Source organism: Eurypyga helias, unplaced genomic scaffold, assembly GCF_000690775.1.
Source record: "Eurypyga helias isolate BGI_N326 unplaced genomic scaffold, ASM69077v1 scaffold24968, whole genome shotgun sequence".
NCBI lineage: Eukaryota > Metazoa > Chordata > Aves > Eurypygiformes > Eurypygidae > Eurypyga > Eurypyga helias.
Genome location: NW_010265605.1, coordinates 1 through 16,883, shown reverse-complemented (window position 1 = coordinate 16,883; position 16,883 = coordinate 1). Strand labels below are relative to the sequence as shown.

Sequence of the window (16,883 nt, the reverse complement as noted above, 5' to 3'; positions counted from 1 at the left end):
ATCAAAGTATACATTTGAATTTCCTCTTACAGAAGATTACTTCCTTGTTTCCTTAAGACTGGGACATAAAGCAGCAAAAAGGTGCCATTCCAGACCTCCTTTCTTCTCATCAGATTCTCTTCCACAATAAAAATAAATTTGAGTAGTAGTTTATCCACAACAATACTGATTTTACTGCATTAATGATTTACTGCATACATTTTACTTCATTAAAACACCCCTAATTAAGCTGGTTTTCCCCTTCCTTTGTTGACAGACTTGGAAAATACGTATGAAAACAATCAAAAAGTCCTGGAAGACAAAGCCAAGCAGTTGGTGGAGCTGGAAGAGACAGTTCGCTCCCTCTTACAGACAATCAGCCAGAAGGTTGCTGTTTATAGCACTTGCTTATGAACAGGAGCAGGAAAGGCTTGTCTTCAGGATGGGTTTTACAAGTATTAACACTAGTTCTTTTTGACATTACACTAAGACCTGATCAAGTGAACAGGTTTTATATTGACTCTCAAGTCACAGAACCAAAGACAAGTAACTTTTTGATGCTGAAAATAAACAGTACTTTTGTATCACTGTATGTACCTAGTATGACTCATTAAGTTCCTTTCTGTTTTCAGTAGCTGAAGTGGTGCATCAATTAATCCTTTAGCAAGTCTTGTTTTTAAACTGGTTAGAGAACTAACAGAATCTTGGCTCCAAGTACGTAACGCTAAATAAGGGCTCCAACTCCTATGAAGTACCAATGGTCACTCAGAACAACATCACAAGTGAATGAAGAAATACCACCCTGTGTGGTTAGCTAGCATTTGCACCACAGCACTCTATTTACCCTCGGCATGGCATCCAGGTAGCCTTCACACTCTGCTTTCATGTCACTGATTATGAAACACTTGATATGTGAAGTGGCAGGGTCAGCATTGAAGGGGTGAATGTGGTTTACATTTCAAGCATCAGATTTACTTGATAAATCAAGCTTGGAGGATCAAGCCTCTCTGGAAGAGGAACTACAAAAAGTTCACAGAGCCCTTAATGAGAATTGGTTAAGGAGCTGTACGCACCACAGCTCTCTAAGAACAACTGGCACTTAACAGAACACAAGACTTTTTTCAAAGTGCAAGAATAACATGCAGATTATGAGCATAAAAAGTTATCTGTGAAACAGTGCACCTTCAGACGATTGTATAGTACTGCACAGATTGATTTACAACATTTATCAACTGGACAAATTAGCATCCAAAACAGCAAGAAGCATTTACACATCCTGACAGCTAACTTTGCCCTGAGGAACACAACCGTATGTATACTCTGATCTACACCTTACCTAACCTTGACTAAGATCGAAAGTCAGTCAGAACAGGACAATCACCACGTAAGCAAACGGAAGAGCAGTATGTTTAAATATTTACCCCCAAGCTCCACAGGTTGCAAATGCTACAGCAAAAAATCCATCACAGGAATAAATTACCATACACCACTTACTCCCAGTATACGTAGCAACTGTTAAAAACACAGTTTGCAAACTTTCCTACATTCAGATGGCACTACCATCAGAGAGCTGACAGATGGCTTTGTAAACTTACCTTGAACAAGAGTGACAGCAAGAGAAGCAGCAATACAGTAACAATTTTAAGGCCTTAAATTTTATTTTCAAGTGTCTGGGGAACTATAGACTCCAGCATAATTTCAGTAGTGTTCTTGATTACAGTTTCCCTGACTTTCCAAACTTCATTTAACGTGAACAAAATGAGATAGGAGGATTTGTAACTGATGAACCTCCGGGCTGAACAGTAAGACTGCCACAAGTACTGAGCGAGGTGGAGGGAGTGGACACAAAGCACAGGGCTTCTAGGGAGAACTTGCAAGCACAAGATTAACGACAGCATTTACCTGCAGCAGGTAGTAGTGATTCTGAAATGCCAACACCTACTGGAAGAATCAAGTTTTTCTTCCCTCATTATTGTCTCACCTTTTGCTTTCCCCTTCAGCAACTTCCTTCTAAAACCTGGAAGCAGAGCCACATTAATTCACTTAACCCAGTGAATCCACAAATTGGATTATCTCATACACTGGTGATAAGCTTAATGAGCTGTTGTGGTTTAACCCATCAACATTTAAACCAGGAGTTTAAAAAAAACCAAACCAAAACCAAGAACAGTATCACGGGTGGTTGTTAAGTGAAATCTTCTTAGAATGGTAGTGTTGGCACGTATTTCCATCACTCACTATGGACAATGGATCAAAACTTGGATAAGAAACTCTAAAAGAAAGGTCTAAGGATATAACCATCTTGTCTATACACAAAACCAAGCAGCTGTATGTAAGCACCTTTCTCATCTATCATTCCACTGACATCATGGAAGAGGGCAAGCATGATACCAGCAAGTTATTAAGGTTTTCTTCAAGGCAGATAAGCCAAAAAAATGAAAAGGGCACCCTGCAAAACCAAGCTTCAACTGAGCTATTGGAATTGGGCATGTTCCATATGCATGTTTAGGGATCTTCCAAAGGTATCATTTGTTTGGAAGTTTCTTCACATACTCAACAGCTTAGACACTAGAAGGAATAACAGGGCTGATCAAAACAAAGGCAAACAAACCCCAAGACCCTCCAGCCATGTTAAATATTTATTAAGCTCTCTTGCTACAGAAGAGGCAGAAAGAGAGCACAAAATAGAAAACAGGAAGAAAATATGCCTTAATTTTGTGGAGAGCTGACGCTGCAGCCGGTATGTGCGGAAGGTGCAGAATAACCCCCATGTCACAGCACTTAACAGCAAGCGCTGCTTCACTACCCAGTTCTAGCATTTCAAGTTTAAGAGAGAAGGACAAGGGAAGCTTTACCAACAAAAAAGATTTAAGTAGCAGTAAGACTAATTTGTCCTCAATATTTCATTTCTCCACCAGCACTCGATTTTTCCTGATGAGTTTTCAATATGAAAACACCCACACGTGGAGAATCACACACAGAGAATAATCTTCTCTTTAAAAAGTCAACATAGCTTTAATTAATCTATACGAGCCCCTCTTCTCCCAACACCCTAACACTACTAGGTCAAAACAAGTTTTGGTATTTGTATGTAAGAAGTAGGTTAAATTCTCAAGTTAATCCTTTCAGAAGGAAACACGTCTTTGTGCGGAAGTGACAGTGGCATTTTAAGTGCCAGTGGCATTGTAAGTGCCAGCATTCAACTGGCTTAGTCTATCACTACTTCAGATAAGAAAACACCAGGTATGATGGACACTTATCCAGAGTTTTGACCAGCACACACGATAATCCATGCAGCAGCAAAACATTTGGTTTTGAAGAAGAGTCCTGTCAGGCCGTTTTTCTGCAACATTCATCATGTAAATAAACAGAAGATTAAGTATTTATTTTACAGAGACTGGATAAATCCACTTGTTCCAAACTTTACTTGTTTAAATATCTGATGTTTAAAATTAAGATATTCACTTAATTCAGTCCTAAAAGACTCAGACTCAGCCTTCCCTAAGGGCCCACAGTCCGTTTTCAGAGATGTACCATACGCGTACAAGGACCTGCTCTTTCATTTTAGAAGTTGATGGCTTTGCCAAAAGATGCCGCTAGGTTTGCTTCCCTGAAGGCTTCTGACACTGTCTGTAGAAAGCAAACACAAAAAGGTACAAGTCATTCATAGTTAGGTGTAATGACAGCATTGTCTGCCTAACCCTGGCGTTTCTTTCAGAAAAGACTTACTGGATGGGCATGGCAAACTCTGGCTACATCTTCACATGATGCTCCATATTCCATAGCAAGGGCAGCTTCATTAACCATCTCCCCAGCACCCTGTGAATTAATGGTATTTGCAATTAGCACAAATCTTTGGGCAGCTGACCAGGTTCTCCTCAGCCAGTAGCAGCCTGTAAATAAGCATCTTTGGCTAAACAGGAAAAGTTGTATTAGAACTAGCACTTCAGCTGCGTTCTAGTAGACGCACTTCATCTATTTGGTGACTGTGCTCAAGCCTAGTGTAAACCTAAACATAATTCTTAACAAGAGTCTTTGTCCTCTCATTAGTGAGAGTTGTGCAAAATCTGGGCATTTTTCCACTACAAGACACGAGTCAGCTAATACCCACATTCTCAAAGCTACAGTCTACTTTATCGCTGCTGAAACCTCCCCAAAACTTCAGCAGCCTCCCGGGAAGTTGAATGGGTAACTAGACAAACAAGATGCATTACTACAGCCTGCACCCTCATTTTTATTTGTTGTATCTATGTGCATTAACCAAGAGAACATTTCTTTGAGGAGTCAAAAATAGTGAAACCTGTCACATTTTTAGCATTCAGATCCTCAACCCTAAGATTTTCCCCTGGCCTTTTCTCAAAGAAGAAAACCAGTCTCTCTCACATTGATACACCTAAGTTGTGCTTCCTTTACAGCGTGCTGATTTTTAAGTTACCAGCACTGTGAGAGAAATTAACTAGCAATAACAGCTTATTGTGTATTCCTATCAGAAATGATGACAATTGGATTTAGAAACAAAAAGCCTATCCACTAGTGTTGACAGTATAGCCATTCATGGGAATAACATTTCCTTCCAGGAAAAAAGAGAACAGTTTAGTGTTTCTCTTGAAGACGCATGGAAATGTTTCTGCATACATCTTTAGGGAAAAAAGATTGTTTAAAGCTATTAGGGTCTAACTTTGGAAAGTGTGGGAGAGCAGAAAATGACAATTTTTGCAAACAGAATTTTCTGATTTCTTATTTTCACAAAGGATTTTTCAACATTCAGTAAGCTACTGACCCCAGATTTGGTAAGTACAGCATACAGTTACTGGCTTTGCTGAAGTCTGAAGTTTGAGGCGGGGCGGGGAAGGAAAACATCAATGAAAAAGCCAGAATCTGTTCAGCTCCCAGAACTTGAGTCAACAATTTCTGCTGCTCTCTCAAGTATTTGGCAATATCCATAAAAAACCACAACTGGTCAGAGAAGCCAATTAACTCTAGCAATTCTAGGGGAAAAACAAAACCTGGATGTAACACTAAAGGAACAGAAGTGGGAAGAAGGGCAGGGCTGCAGAAGAAAACAGTAAGTGGAAGTACAGTAGACTCAAATGTCCATTTCTTTTGACAAGCACCACTTCTCCTAACTTGACAACCACTTTGCAACGCTAAATACAAGACCCCTACAAGGCCAAGACAGCAGCGACTGACAATACTTACTGCGCCTAAAATGTGAGCGCCCAACATCCTGTCTGTTGATTTTTGACTCAGTATCTTCACCATGCCATCTGTGTCGGCGTTTGTCTTTGCTCTGCTGTTTGCAGCAAATGGAAACTTCCCGATTTTGTATTCTATACCCTGCAAAACAGGCTACGTGTTACTGAGTTAACGACCAACAAGAACAATGTAACCATACAGGCAGTTTGGTAAGTACAAGAGCTGAAGCAATACAAAACTAGAAGACGTTAAGACACACGGAGCAATGTGTAAGAACCACCACCAAAAGGGGTAGAAGGGGATATATTAAAAAAAGATTAATTAGCCGTTGAGCAATATTAACTCCACAGAACAGAAGTCATTAGAGAGAACTGTGCTCTTTGGGAGACTGGCATGCAGGAGGGAATCATTCAATCACACACCCTAAGCAATAAATTCAGACGCAGAAACCCTCCTGGAAGAAGTGTCCAAGCAAACTACTAGACAACAAAACCATGCCCAAGGTGGAAAACCAGTTTTGTCAGAGAGAGGGACAAACAGTACCTCTTCTTTCAGCTGTTCTTCTGATTTGCCAACCCAGGCCACTTCGGGGTGAGTGTATATCACAGAGGGTACGCAGTTATAGTCAATGTGAACTGCTCCCCCGGCCATCCCTTCCACACAAAGAATGCCTTCATCCTCGGCTTTGTGGGCCAGCATAGGTCCAGCAACTACATCACCAATAGCATAGATGCTATCAGACCAATGAAACAGAATAAGACACTGTTTAAAAACATCCTAGCACATCTAGGCTACCTTATATAATAGTCAGTTTGACACGTTACTGAAAACTTGAATCAGAACAGATGAAAACACTGAATTTCAAAAGAAATGCAAAGTATAGAAAAAAGCACTTTCCACAGAATGACCACACTTCAAGAAGAGACACAAAATAGACAGTGACTTTTAAATTACAAAACTTCACAGGTTGACTAAAAATCTAGTTCCTGAAATTACTTGAGTTTTCTTATGAGACAACTATATTCTGCAATTAAAACAAAAAAGTGCTTTAGTAGGCTAAAATTTTAAAAATAAGAGTTCTGCTTAAAAAAAAAAAAAGTAAAATTACTTAGTCTTACTTACTTTGGAATTTTGGTTTGGAATCTGTTATTGACTGGGATTCTTCCTCTCTTATCAAGTTCAATTCCAACATCCTCAAGACCTAGATTTTTTGTAAAAGGACGTCTACCGATGCAAACCAGGAGCACATCACAAGTTATGACTTCTGCCTTGCCACCAGCAGCAGCTTCAACACTATGGAAAAATAAAGCACCAAAAGTGCCAAGCTGTAAATTTTCAGCATTGTATTTCTCTGACTTGCAATTAATACGATCCAGAGGGTGACCCAGTGGCTGGATCTGGCATTACAAACATTCTGCATTCAGCCTGCCCCATGCTTCTTCCTTGCAAGAATTGAGGAGTACAAAAGGGAGGCAGGTGCAATAACTCTTACTACATTGTCAACAACTCTTGGATACAGAAATTCAGGGTATGTATCCACTAGCAAGGAGCGTGACCCGTTAGGACCAAATCTGTGCAGCAAAATAACTGGTGCTGAGTACTCGATATCCAAGTTGTGTATGTGTTGAGGTGGGGTAGGGCCTGTGTTGTGAGCAAGCTTTCTTCTGGCCCAAGAAGCAAACCCCTGTTAGCAGCTGCCCGGCATCAGGTGCATCCCCCAAGGGCAGCTTTGTGTTTAACCGCACCCAGAACAAGTTCAGATCATGTGCTCTGAGAGCACGAGGACCAAAGCATGGTGAGGGTGAGCACAAGTGTGTTTCAAAAGCACATACTCCTGAAACAAAATGGAATTCTAAATGTAGAAACAGACTACATGAGAGATCCAACCAGTATCAGCACGGTACCTACAGAAGCCCAAATCTAGGACCCCTACTGTGGTGGAGGACAGACAATCCCAAGGTATGGCGATACAGCAAATCAAAGTCACCATATTAAGATTCCAGTGAAAAAACATTTATGCTTACTTTTGTAACATTAAGCATTTTCTTAAAATTCAAACTACAGGTTCTGGACAGAGACCACGTTAACAAGAAAAAAGAAGTAGCGCATACGTATGGACTTTCACAAAGCAAGTTTGCTTTATGATGTTTCTGTATTACTGTTTACCTGTAAGTCTTCAAAAGGCTTGAGTGTGGCCACTAAAAGACACTCTGAGGTAGTTTCATTTATTTCTGCTCTAAAGCACTAAAGTCTCTTCCACGCTTACTTTGAGACAACAGGAGGCAGGGACAAAACCCGTCCAGTAAGCAGCCATGAATGAAAGGCTTGAAAATGACTGTATGAACAACCCCTTTTTTAATTACACCAGAAGCAAAGATCTTCTGTGAAAAGAATGATTTAGAATTCTGCTTTTATCACTGATCTCACTGTTACAACACTGGTTTTATACTAGCACACCTTCGACTCAAGCTAACAGAACCTCTCCTGTATAAGCAATATAGGTCTCAATGAACCCAAAATTATGAGCTCTAAGTTACAATACAGGATAAAAATTAAATTGCACTAAAGAATTAAGTTTCATCAGAAAACCATTTTTCCTGTTTAAAAAAAAAATAATCAGACCGTATGTTTAAATACTTTTGATGGATTGGGAGGAAGAACATATATGCCATTCCTTTGGTTTTATATCAAAGACTTACGCTACGTCAATCTTTCCATCTGGTTTCTTGGTAGCACCGGTAACTTTGGTGTTCAGTTTAAACTTAAGTCCCTGTTTCTGAAGAATACGCTGGAAGTTTTTAGAGATCTCCATATCAATTCCCATTCCACCAACATGGCCCATGAACTCAACAGCTGTCACGTCTGCACCGAGGCGCTGCCAAACTGAACCCTGCAATCACCACAATATAGGTAAAAAGGTTTTTTGAAAAGCAAACTTCACATTTCTTTAATATTTAGCACAGAATGTAAACTTTGACAGCAGGACAACACGTAACAGCAAACTGATCCCTTTTTTATGGGTGTTGCAGTGTAGAATAAAACAAGTCTAACTTTCCCCAGCCCCTCCACAACAAATGGATTTATCACTGCTTGTCTGCACACCCAAAATTTCTGATTGAATAAATGGAATTTAGCTTTTGAAGAAATAGCTAACAAAGTAATTAAGTATGTTCTAGGCTATAGGTACAGAAAGATTCAAAATCAAAGAATCTGAATGTAGCTCACAGAACCCAGAGGAAATTGCTTGTGGTGTTCTACACTACAAAATAAATCACAACAGTACCACATTAAGGAAATTTTATGCAACAAAACGGAACCACCACTGCTTCTGTATTTCTAACCATAACCACTATCATCAGCTTCATCAACAAAACCCACATACACCCTACTTACTAACAGTTACCCACATCCATCCAACACGGTATTCTACTTTGCTTCCTCCTTCCCTGCTTAATGGCTGGCAGGCTAAGCTACCACTAAGCAGATGTGCAAATTCACAAGCAGTTGCAAGACCAGCACATACACGTTATTTTTGAACCACATAGGTATGAAGCAAAAGGACTCTGACCAAGATGAAGTACAAAGTCTCTGCTCCTTTAGTTGTTAAACAGGACGTGCACAGTCGTATCGAATAAAAAGTTTCTTGGGATTAACTGCTGCACACAAGAATTTATCCTGACTTAAAATGAACTTTCCTTTCAAAAAGAAGTTCTCTCATCTATACAAAGAGCAGGTACAGACCTCAGCAAAAGTTACATCCCCCCTCCCCCAAAAAGCCCTGCATGTGAGGCACTGTACGTTCCCTCTCATTTCTCTGTTGAACTAACCAGCCGCAGGAGTACTGAGCCTACGAACACTTATCCCAGCTTTTCTGGTAGAAAAGGAAGCTAGCAGACTATGAAGTCTGAACAGTGTCATTACAACTCAATTAACCAAACATCTGTTAACTATAAAACAGTAACACCCTCTTCCTTTATAAATTAAAGGCCAAGTGGTTTAAATATCCTCTCACCAGTTCCACACCAATGACTCCTGCACCAATGACAACCATCTTTTCAGGGACCTTTTTCAGTGACAGTGCACCAGTGGATGACACAATATTATCTTCATCAATCTAATGACAAAGAAATCCACAAAGGCAGGTTTACAATCTCTTTTATACATTATATATAAAACACGGAGAAGGAGAAGTACAATCAGATGCAAGAAATCATCACACATTACAATTATGTGGATATAACACATAGAAAGAGTACCATTAGGATGTCAAATACATACAGTAATTCCAGGGAAGGGAGCAACTTCTGAGCCTGTGGCTATAAGTATGTTCTTTGTATTGATAACTTGTGTGCTGCCATCTTCTTTGGTTGCAGTGACTTGGTTTTTGCCAGTTATTTTTCCAAACCCAGCTACATGTACAACCTTTAGTAATCAGAACACAGAAAATTCAGATTCACATTACTTTTATATAAGTGATGCTAATAATCTGAATCTCATTAACGCTTTAGAGAAGCTGCTAACATGTACCTTTGCATCACCGTCTGGTACAAATCACAAAGTAATTGTATACTATTCTTTTAAGCAGATTAAGAATGAAGGAACAGTTCATTTAAAATTTTCCTAGAAGAGAAGCATTCTAAGTCTGCCCTTGCCGAGTCAGCCACTTGAATTAATTTACATGGCGAGAGTATGAAAATGTAAAAAGCAGGAAATTAAATCAGAAAACAACATGGATATACCTCAGTATATAATCCAAACTCACCTTGTTTTGTTTAAATAAATGAGCAATTCCACCTGTTAGGGCCTTCACTGCACCACTCTTCTGTTCCATCATCTTCTCTAGATTCAGACGGATTCCTGTGACTAAGGTGGAAAAAACCCCACTTCTATCAAGCACTGCAGCGTTGTTATTTACAGGAGCGAACTGAAACACGATTAACAGCTCTGACACACTAAGATGTGTTCTACGGCCCTATTAAACACTGAAGGTTACAGTCAACAACTGCTATGTTAAAAAGCAGTATTGCACTTTTCAGATATCACTTATCCTAGTGATAGGACAAGGGGTAATGGGTATAAATTGAAATCAGGGAGGTTTAGATTAGATATCAGGAAGAAATTCTTCACAGAGAGGGTGGTGAGGCACTGGAACAGGTTGCCCAGAGATGTTGTGGATGCCCCATCCCTGGATGTCTTCAAGGCCAGGCTGGATGTGGCTCTGAGCAACCTGGTCTAGTGGAAGGTGTCCCTGCCCACGGCAGGGGGGGTGGAACTAGATGATCTTTAAGGTCCCTTCCAACCCAAACCATTCTATGATTCTATGATTCTATCTATCCATGATTCAGGGTTCAAGGAGCAGACACGCCCCTAACCCTCCAACTGACTGTTAAAGGATATTATAAATAAGTCTAAAGAGTTTTCTGACCAGAAAACTATAGTAGTCACACTTAAATGATAGAATTTGCTTGTGGCTGGAAACCATTTATGTTAACAGGCAGTGACTATGTAGGCAAGGCCTACAAGGAAGCTGGGAGGGGACTTTTTACAAGGGCCTGTAGTGACAGGACAAGGGGTAACAGGTTTAAATTGAAAGTGGGGAGGTTTAGAATAGACATCAGGAAGAAGTTCTTCACGGAGAGGGTGGTGAAGCACTGGAACAGGTTGCCCAGAAAAGCTGTGGATGTCCTATTCCTGGAAGTCTTCAAGGCCAGGCTGGATGAGGCTTTGAGCAACCTGACCTAGTGGAAGGTGTCCCTGCCCATGGCAGGGGGGGTGGAACTGGATGATCTTTAAGGTCCCTACCAACCCAAACCATTCTGTGATTCTACGATTCTACGTGTTTTTTTACACTCACTTTCAATTCCTCGATTAGCGAAATCTTTTCCATGGGCCAAGTGATACAGATGTGAGTTGTTCAGCAAGGCCTAAAATACACACACAGAAAAAATGTCAACAGGGACATATATTCACAACTGAATTTATTATGATATTATCAGAATAACAAAACCTGATGTGACTTGCAAACCGTTCTCACTGTGAAGAAAAAGTCTGGCATGTACGTATTTAAAAAGGTGTATCGCAAACACTAACTGTACATAGCAGCTCTTACTGAAGTGCTTTATAAAGTTACATACTTAACACAAAAATAGAAAACAGTTAAATTCACATCTATCCTTTTTGCTCATTTCACCAGAAAAATTGGAAATTATTATGGTGATTAAAAAAAAATAGGAACAGACTAAGGAGAGGAGAAAGATGATTTTGACTCACAGGAGAATTTCCTTAGTATCTCAGACGAGATTACTTGTCAATAAAAGATGATACAAAAAAACTGAATGAGGAAAATCTATACTGAAATCCCTGTTATACTTTTAGCCTGTGCAGACACATGTCAGTTGACTTTTGTAGGTGAGTTGTGCTGAGGTTACTAAAACTGCATAGCTAGTTGAGCTGAAGACAGATGGCTTAGAGCTGGCTAAGTTGTTCTTCATGGAGAGGGTGGTGAGGCACTGGAACAGGTTGCCCAGAGAAGCTGTGGATGCCCCATCCCTGGAATTGTTCAAGGCCAGGCTGGATGAGGCTTTGAGCAACCTGGTCTAGTGGAAGGTGTCCCTGCCCATGGCAGGGGGGTTGGAACTAGATGGTCTTTAAGGTCCCTTCCAACCCAAACCATTCGATGATTAGAAATAGCAGTACAGTTAGGCCCTAGTTCTGAAACTATTTAAAAAAGGATTGACAACACCAATATCAAGTTCTCCTGAATTTTTGGGGGCTGGTGAAAATACTAATTTAGCTTGGACAAGTATTTCAAGAGCTGATCAACTAGGCTCTTTGTACAGTCGATGAAGAGAGACAGCTCTCTTCAGAGCATGGCACATCAAACCAAAACCAGAGTTCCTGATTTTTCAGAGGTGCCTCTCCCTCCAATTTACTTTCTCTACCTCTAGTGACACAGTTGAGCATTCCTTTAACGTAAGGATGTCACCTTGGACAAAACTACAGGTTTATTCTGAACAAACTGATATAAGGTGATCAAGGCCTTCACGGAGTACGAGAGGTATAACCATCTGAAACAGCAGTTGCCACTGGTTACAGCGCAGACTCAAGAGCTCAGAGTGAGAAGATACATCTGCATGCACCTCTGATGTTCATGCCCGTCCTCTCTCTCCTCTGGGAAAGCCCACAGAACAGAGTTTGCAAACAAAACCTTGCTATTGAGCAAATAAAACTGTGACCCTTCGTATTACTTGGATCCTCAGCTCATTAGGATGACAATTTCTATTTTTAAAGAAGTTACGTCAATCTTGAGAAAATCCTTAATATTTTTCAAAGTGATGCACATAGTATCTGTTGCTTTTAACGAAGTTACGACAAACTATGTACACTTACCTTGGAAGGAATACATCCAACATTCAAACAGGTTCCACCTAGTGTTTCATTTTTTTCTACACAGACAGTCTGAGGAAAAATAAGAGGGGAAAACAAAATTGTTGAGCAATGCTATGCTACCACTTCCTTACAGGATATCTCACAAATCAGAAATTATGACAAAGATCTGACATTTATCTAAGTAACTCCTCCTCTATGAGTTTCTCCTTAATTTCATTCCTAGGTTTTTCATTTCCTAATTTTGTGGCTCAGATTTCCCCACCCTCTTTTTTTTTCCCTGACTTAAAAGCCACAAAATGGCTTTTTGCAACAAAATTCTCTACGAGAAGGGCCACATTCCCTACTGCACTATTTATACCTTCATATAAGTTTAAGTGCTGCTGTTCTACTTCTAAATTCTGCAAACTTGCCTCAATTAAATAAAACACTCAATACCGTGAAAGATGTTCCCCTTACAATTAAAAAACCAAACCTGCAAAAAGCAAACACACATGAATCATGCAGAAGTTTCCTAAACCAAAGTAATCACAAACAACAGATAAATGAACCAGCACAGGTTGAAACTGCACAAACTGATCTTTTCTTCAAAGAAAACAAAGCAGAATGAGACCTCCAAACCACAAATGCTTCCCCTTCTACACATGCTACTCTGCAAGACCCATTGCTATAAAGTTGTACCAATACCTATAAAGAAAGAAAAAATAAAAACCAAGTAAAGCAAAACCGAGCAAAAATATGGTCAATACCAATGAAGATGGTAAATATTTCATCTCCTTCTCATCAGCTTCCCAACATCAAAGCGTGCAAAAGGAAAATAAAACCTCAAGAAAAAACAGATCACTTGGAGTGGTGGATTGGAGAGAGTATGATAAACATTTTATAGCAGTAAAAGAATTGGCATCTCCTTTGCAAGGTGCACACATGTTCAAAATACTGGTTCCTTCGTGTATACTCTAAGAGCTCCAATCTGCGGAGAAGTGACTACCCAGGTGAAGGGTTTTCATAATTCCTTCGTATTTTTGCTTTTGTGCTGAAGTAGAGGTCACGTAACACGAAGAGCAGAATTCACCATATCAGTCACAGAAACACACTGAGACATGCTGATCCCCTATCTACCCTTCCCTGGTTTTAAGCACATGGATGTATGAAAAATGATCCAAGGGCTCTAAAAGCTGCAATATGGATCACAGCACCAGACTGCTCCTACCTTTACCTGATAAGGAGGTTCTGTCTCATCCAGTTTACATCAACTTCACCGACAAGGTCAAGAAAAGCCAGTGCCCAGAGAATGCTGTTGGCAATAACGTGGGATGCTGTGGTGGTGATTTACGGACTTAATGCTTGTGCCAGCAGACACAGCACTAGAACTGAAGGTTAAAGTTCAGTAATTCAGTAGAGCACACTCAGGTTTTTCCATGGATGGTGTAACTACGGAATCTATCTTTTTATCAGTCTCACAAAAACTTCTCCTTACATTCCTCAAGGACAGCACAACCATTCTGCATGTATATTAAATTCTACAGGTGACACATGCCAGCGTGTCCAAGTATTTTGCCCATTCTAACTAGCTATGAAGCAGTATAACAAAATTATTTTCTGCTGTGATGAAAAACATAATTCAGGGCACTTAACCTCCTTGTAAATGGTATCTGACTGTTAATCATAGACACGAAGTACCTGAGGACAGCGCTGCTCCAAGAAAAGCAGGCATATACCGACAAAAAAACAGTTTTAGGATGAAAAAACACCAAGAACTTAAGTGGTAGAAGGTCTCAATCTCAATTAAAACCTGTAGCACCCTTTTTTTCTCAGGTAATAATAGCCCACATCTAAAAGCAAGAGTATAAAAAATAAAAATTCAAAAACACAGATAAAGACAACTCAAGTTATCTGCACTAGGTCCCAGGCAGATGTAAACTTTTTAATGGAACCTCAAACATTTCTATTCTGGTACAGTGACACATTAGAAGGCTGAAAGATACCCAAAGAGGCATCACTGAAAACCAGCTGTGGGAGTAGTGACCAATGAAGGACAACACTCAGAACTACAGAAAAGTTTAGGCTGAAGGAACTTCCTCTGGAGGCCATCTAGTCAAACCTCCTGCTCCAGACACAGTCAACATCAAAGACGTTATCAGGTGGCTCAGGGCCTTGTCCACCCAAGTTCTGAAAATATCCAAGGATGAAGACTACACGGTCTCTAGGCCTCCGCTCCAGTGCTTCACTGGAACTTCATCACCAACAGGAGTTCCTGTCCTTACCAGGTAGTTAACTCCTTGTCATCAAGTCCAACTGTCATAATCCAGAAGCATTAGGACATGTCAGCCAGCAGGAACATGCTCGAGACTGCTAGCACCACCTTCTCAGACAAGTAATAACACAGTGCCAAGGAAGTAAGCTGGCACATCAGATAATTTCTGTCTTTCAAAATTCTCACATGGCAATGGGATTCCTCTACTCACATTCAAAAAGCACACCAGTTGAATATTATTTTTCCCTCTTTCAAGTTCCCTCAGTCTATTCTTCAGGACAGTTTCTCAGTGGCCTTTCTGACACTGTCTTCCCACCCACCTCCATTTTTCTTCACTGGGAGAAAAATTCCTTCCTAGCATTCTTCTCCTACCTGCTCTTCCACAAGACTAAGACCACCACAATTATCATGTCCAATCAAAAGCAAGCTGTCCTGAGCTGCTTTATCAGTAACAGGACTACCTCCACATCTTCATTTCACCTTCTGTATGATCTGGGTAAGAAGGTAAAGAAAGATCACCCACATGTCAACAGCATCTGGAACAGGTTACCCAGAGGAGCTGTGGATGCCCCATCCCTGGATGTCTTCAAGGCCAGGCTGGATGTGGCTTTGAGCAACCTGGTCTAGTGGAAGGTGTCCCTGCCCATGGCAGGGGGGTTGGAACTAGATGATCTTTAAGGTCCCTTCCAACCCTAACCATTCTATGATTCTATGATCTGGTGGCCCAAGATGTGACAGAAGAATTTCAGTCTTTCAGTATCACACAAACACCTTTCAAGTTCATCTGTATGAATATTCCACTGAGTGAGGTCTCACCTTAAATCCAAGCTGAGCTGCTTTGATGGCAGCAACATACCCTCCAGGACCAGAGCCGATAACTGTGACATCGGCATCAACTGAAACAGAGAACGTTGGAGTTATTTTTGTTTCAGCAATTAAGATTTTACTGCAGGAATACAAGTTTATAGTTTCTGAAATAATTTATGTTTAAAAAACATTTTTTAAAAAGCTTTAACAGCTACTAAAAATGATGCAACTTCATCACCTAGGTTTAGAGAAATGAATTACACCTCACATCTGAAAGTAGCTTAAACAGCCAGTCTTAAATTTTACAGGGAATATAACAAAGTGAAGTGAAATTGAGTACTATCTGACCCCCCCCCCCCCCCCTTGCTATAAATCCTTTAAGAACTTAACCCAAGATGTCTGGATAGTTTTTTAACACATTTTTCCAACATAGCTTCCATTAACGTTTAGTGCAAAAGTCAAATGCTTACTGAGTGCCATAAAATCAGTAGTTTATAAAGGAGAAAACATGGCTGAAATAGAGATCTGTAAACCTCTACTAATGATGAACGCAGCAGAAGCTATGAACTTTGTACCTTATTCATATCTCATGACCACAATCTCCTTTAGAATATTAATTACCATCACTGTCCTCACGTTATATAAAGTTTAACTTCTATTTATAGCTTTAGCTTGATATTAAATAAGACAAATAAACCACCATTTTTCATCTAAATCTCTAAGCCGACATGGATTCCACTATCACCTGGAAGAGTGATTTCAGAGTCTGAAGAGCTTTGGTTTTTGCATTTTGGGAGTATGGGGTGTTGGTCTGGTTTTTTTTTTTTGTCCAAATAAATTCTTCATGATTCATTACCTTGATCAGCATAGGTCCTTTGCGACCCCGCACAAACTCCCTGGAGACCATGATGAATTCGATCAAAATGGCTTCTCTAGAAAGAGAAAAACAACTCGGTTTTAAAAGCTGAAGTCTACCCTTGAAGAAAAACAAACATTCAGCCACAGACAGACAAACACACAGTTACAGTCACCAAGCAAAGCAGAAAGAACACGGCAGGCGCTGACTGGAACAAGAGGTCGTGCCACTTACCCGCCCTGCAGCCTCGGCCTGTCACTACACCTGCTGCCATGTCAGCCCAAGGCTGCCTCTAACGACACCAACCTTCAGCCCTTCGTACGGGGCTCTCAAACCACTTAATGCCCTAAATTAGACACCCACAGGAGTTTATCAGGAGTCCTGCCGTCCCACCGCCATACCCTT

At 40.3% G+C, this 16,883-nt stretch overlaps 2 protein-coding genes across 2 annotated transcripts in view; one reads left to right on the top strand and one right to left on the bottom strand.

Annotated features, from left to right (window-relative positions):
• Positions 1 to 693, top strand: part of LAMB1 (laminin, beta 1) — a gene marked incomplete at its 5' end in the record, with an annotated part of 21,040 nt that extends 20,347 nt beyond the window's left edge. Inside the window, one exon of the mRNA XM_010156805.1 lies at positions 257 to 693. Within this exon, the coding sequence (XP_010155107.1) occupies positions 257 to 393 (137 nt within the window). The remainder of the gene's footprint in view (positions 1 to 256) is intronic.
• A 2,340-nt stretch (positions 694 to 3,033) lies between these two features.
• Positions 3,034 to 16,554, bottom strand: DLD (dihydrolipoamide dehydrogenase; the record flags this gene model as incomplete). The annotated part of the gene is made up of 13 exons (XM_010156804.1): positions 3,034 to 3,609; positions 3,709 to 3,798; positions 5,179 to 5,316; positions 5,719 to 5,908; positions 6,298 to 6,468; positions 7,875 to 8,065; positions 9,188 to 9,289; positions 9,454 to 9,597; positions 9,938 to 10,038; positions 11,030 to 11,099; positions 12,565 to 12,633; positions 15,632 to 15,711; positions 16,479 to 16,554. Coding segments are annotated over 13 exons (1,488 nt in total), but the record flags the coding sequence as incomplete, so codon positions are not given.
• Positions 16,555 to 16,883: the final 329 nt, after the last annotated feature.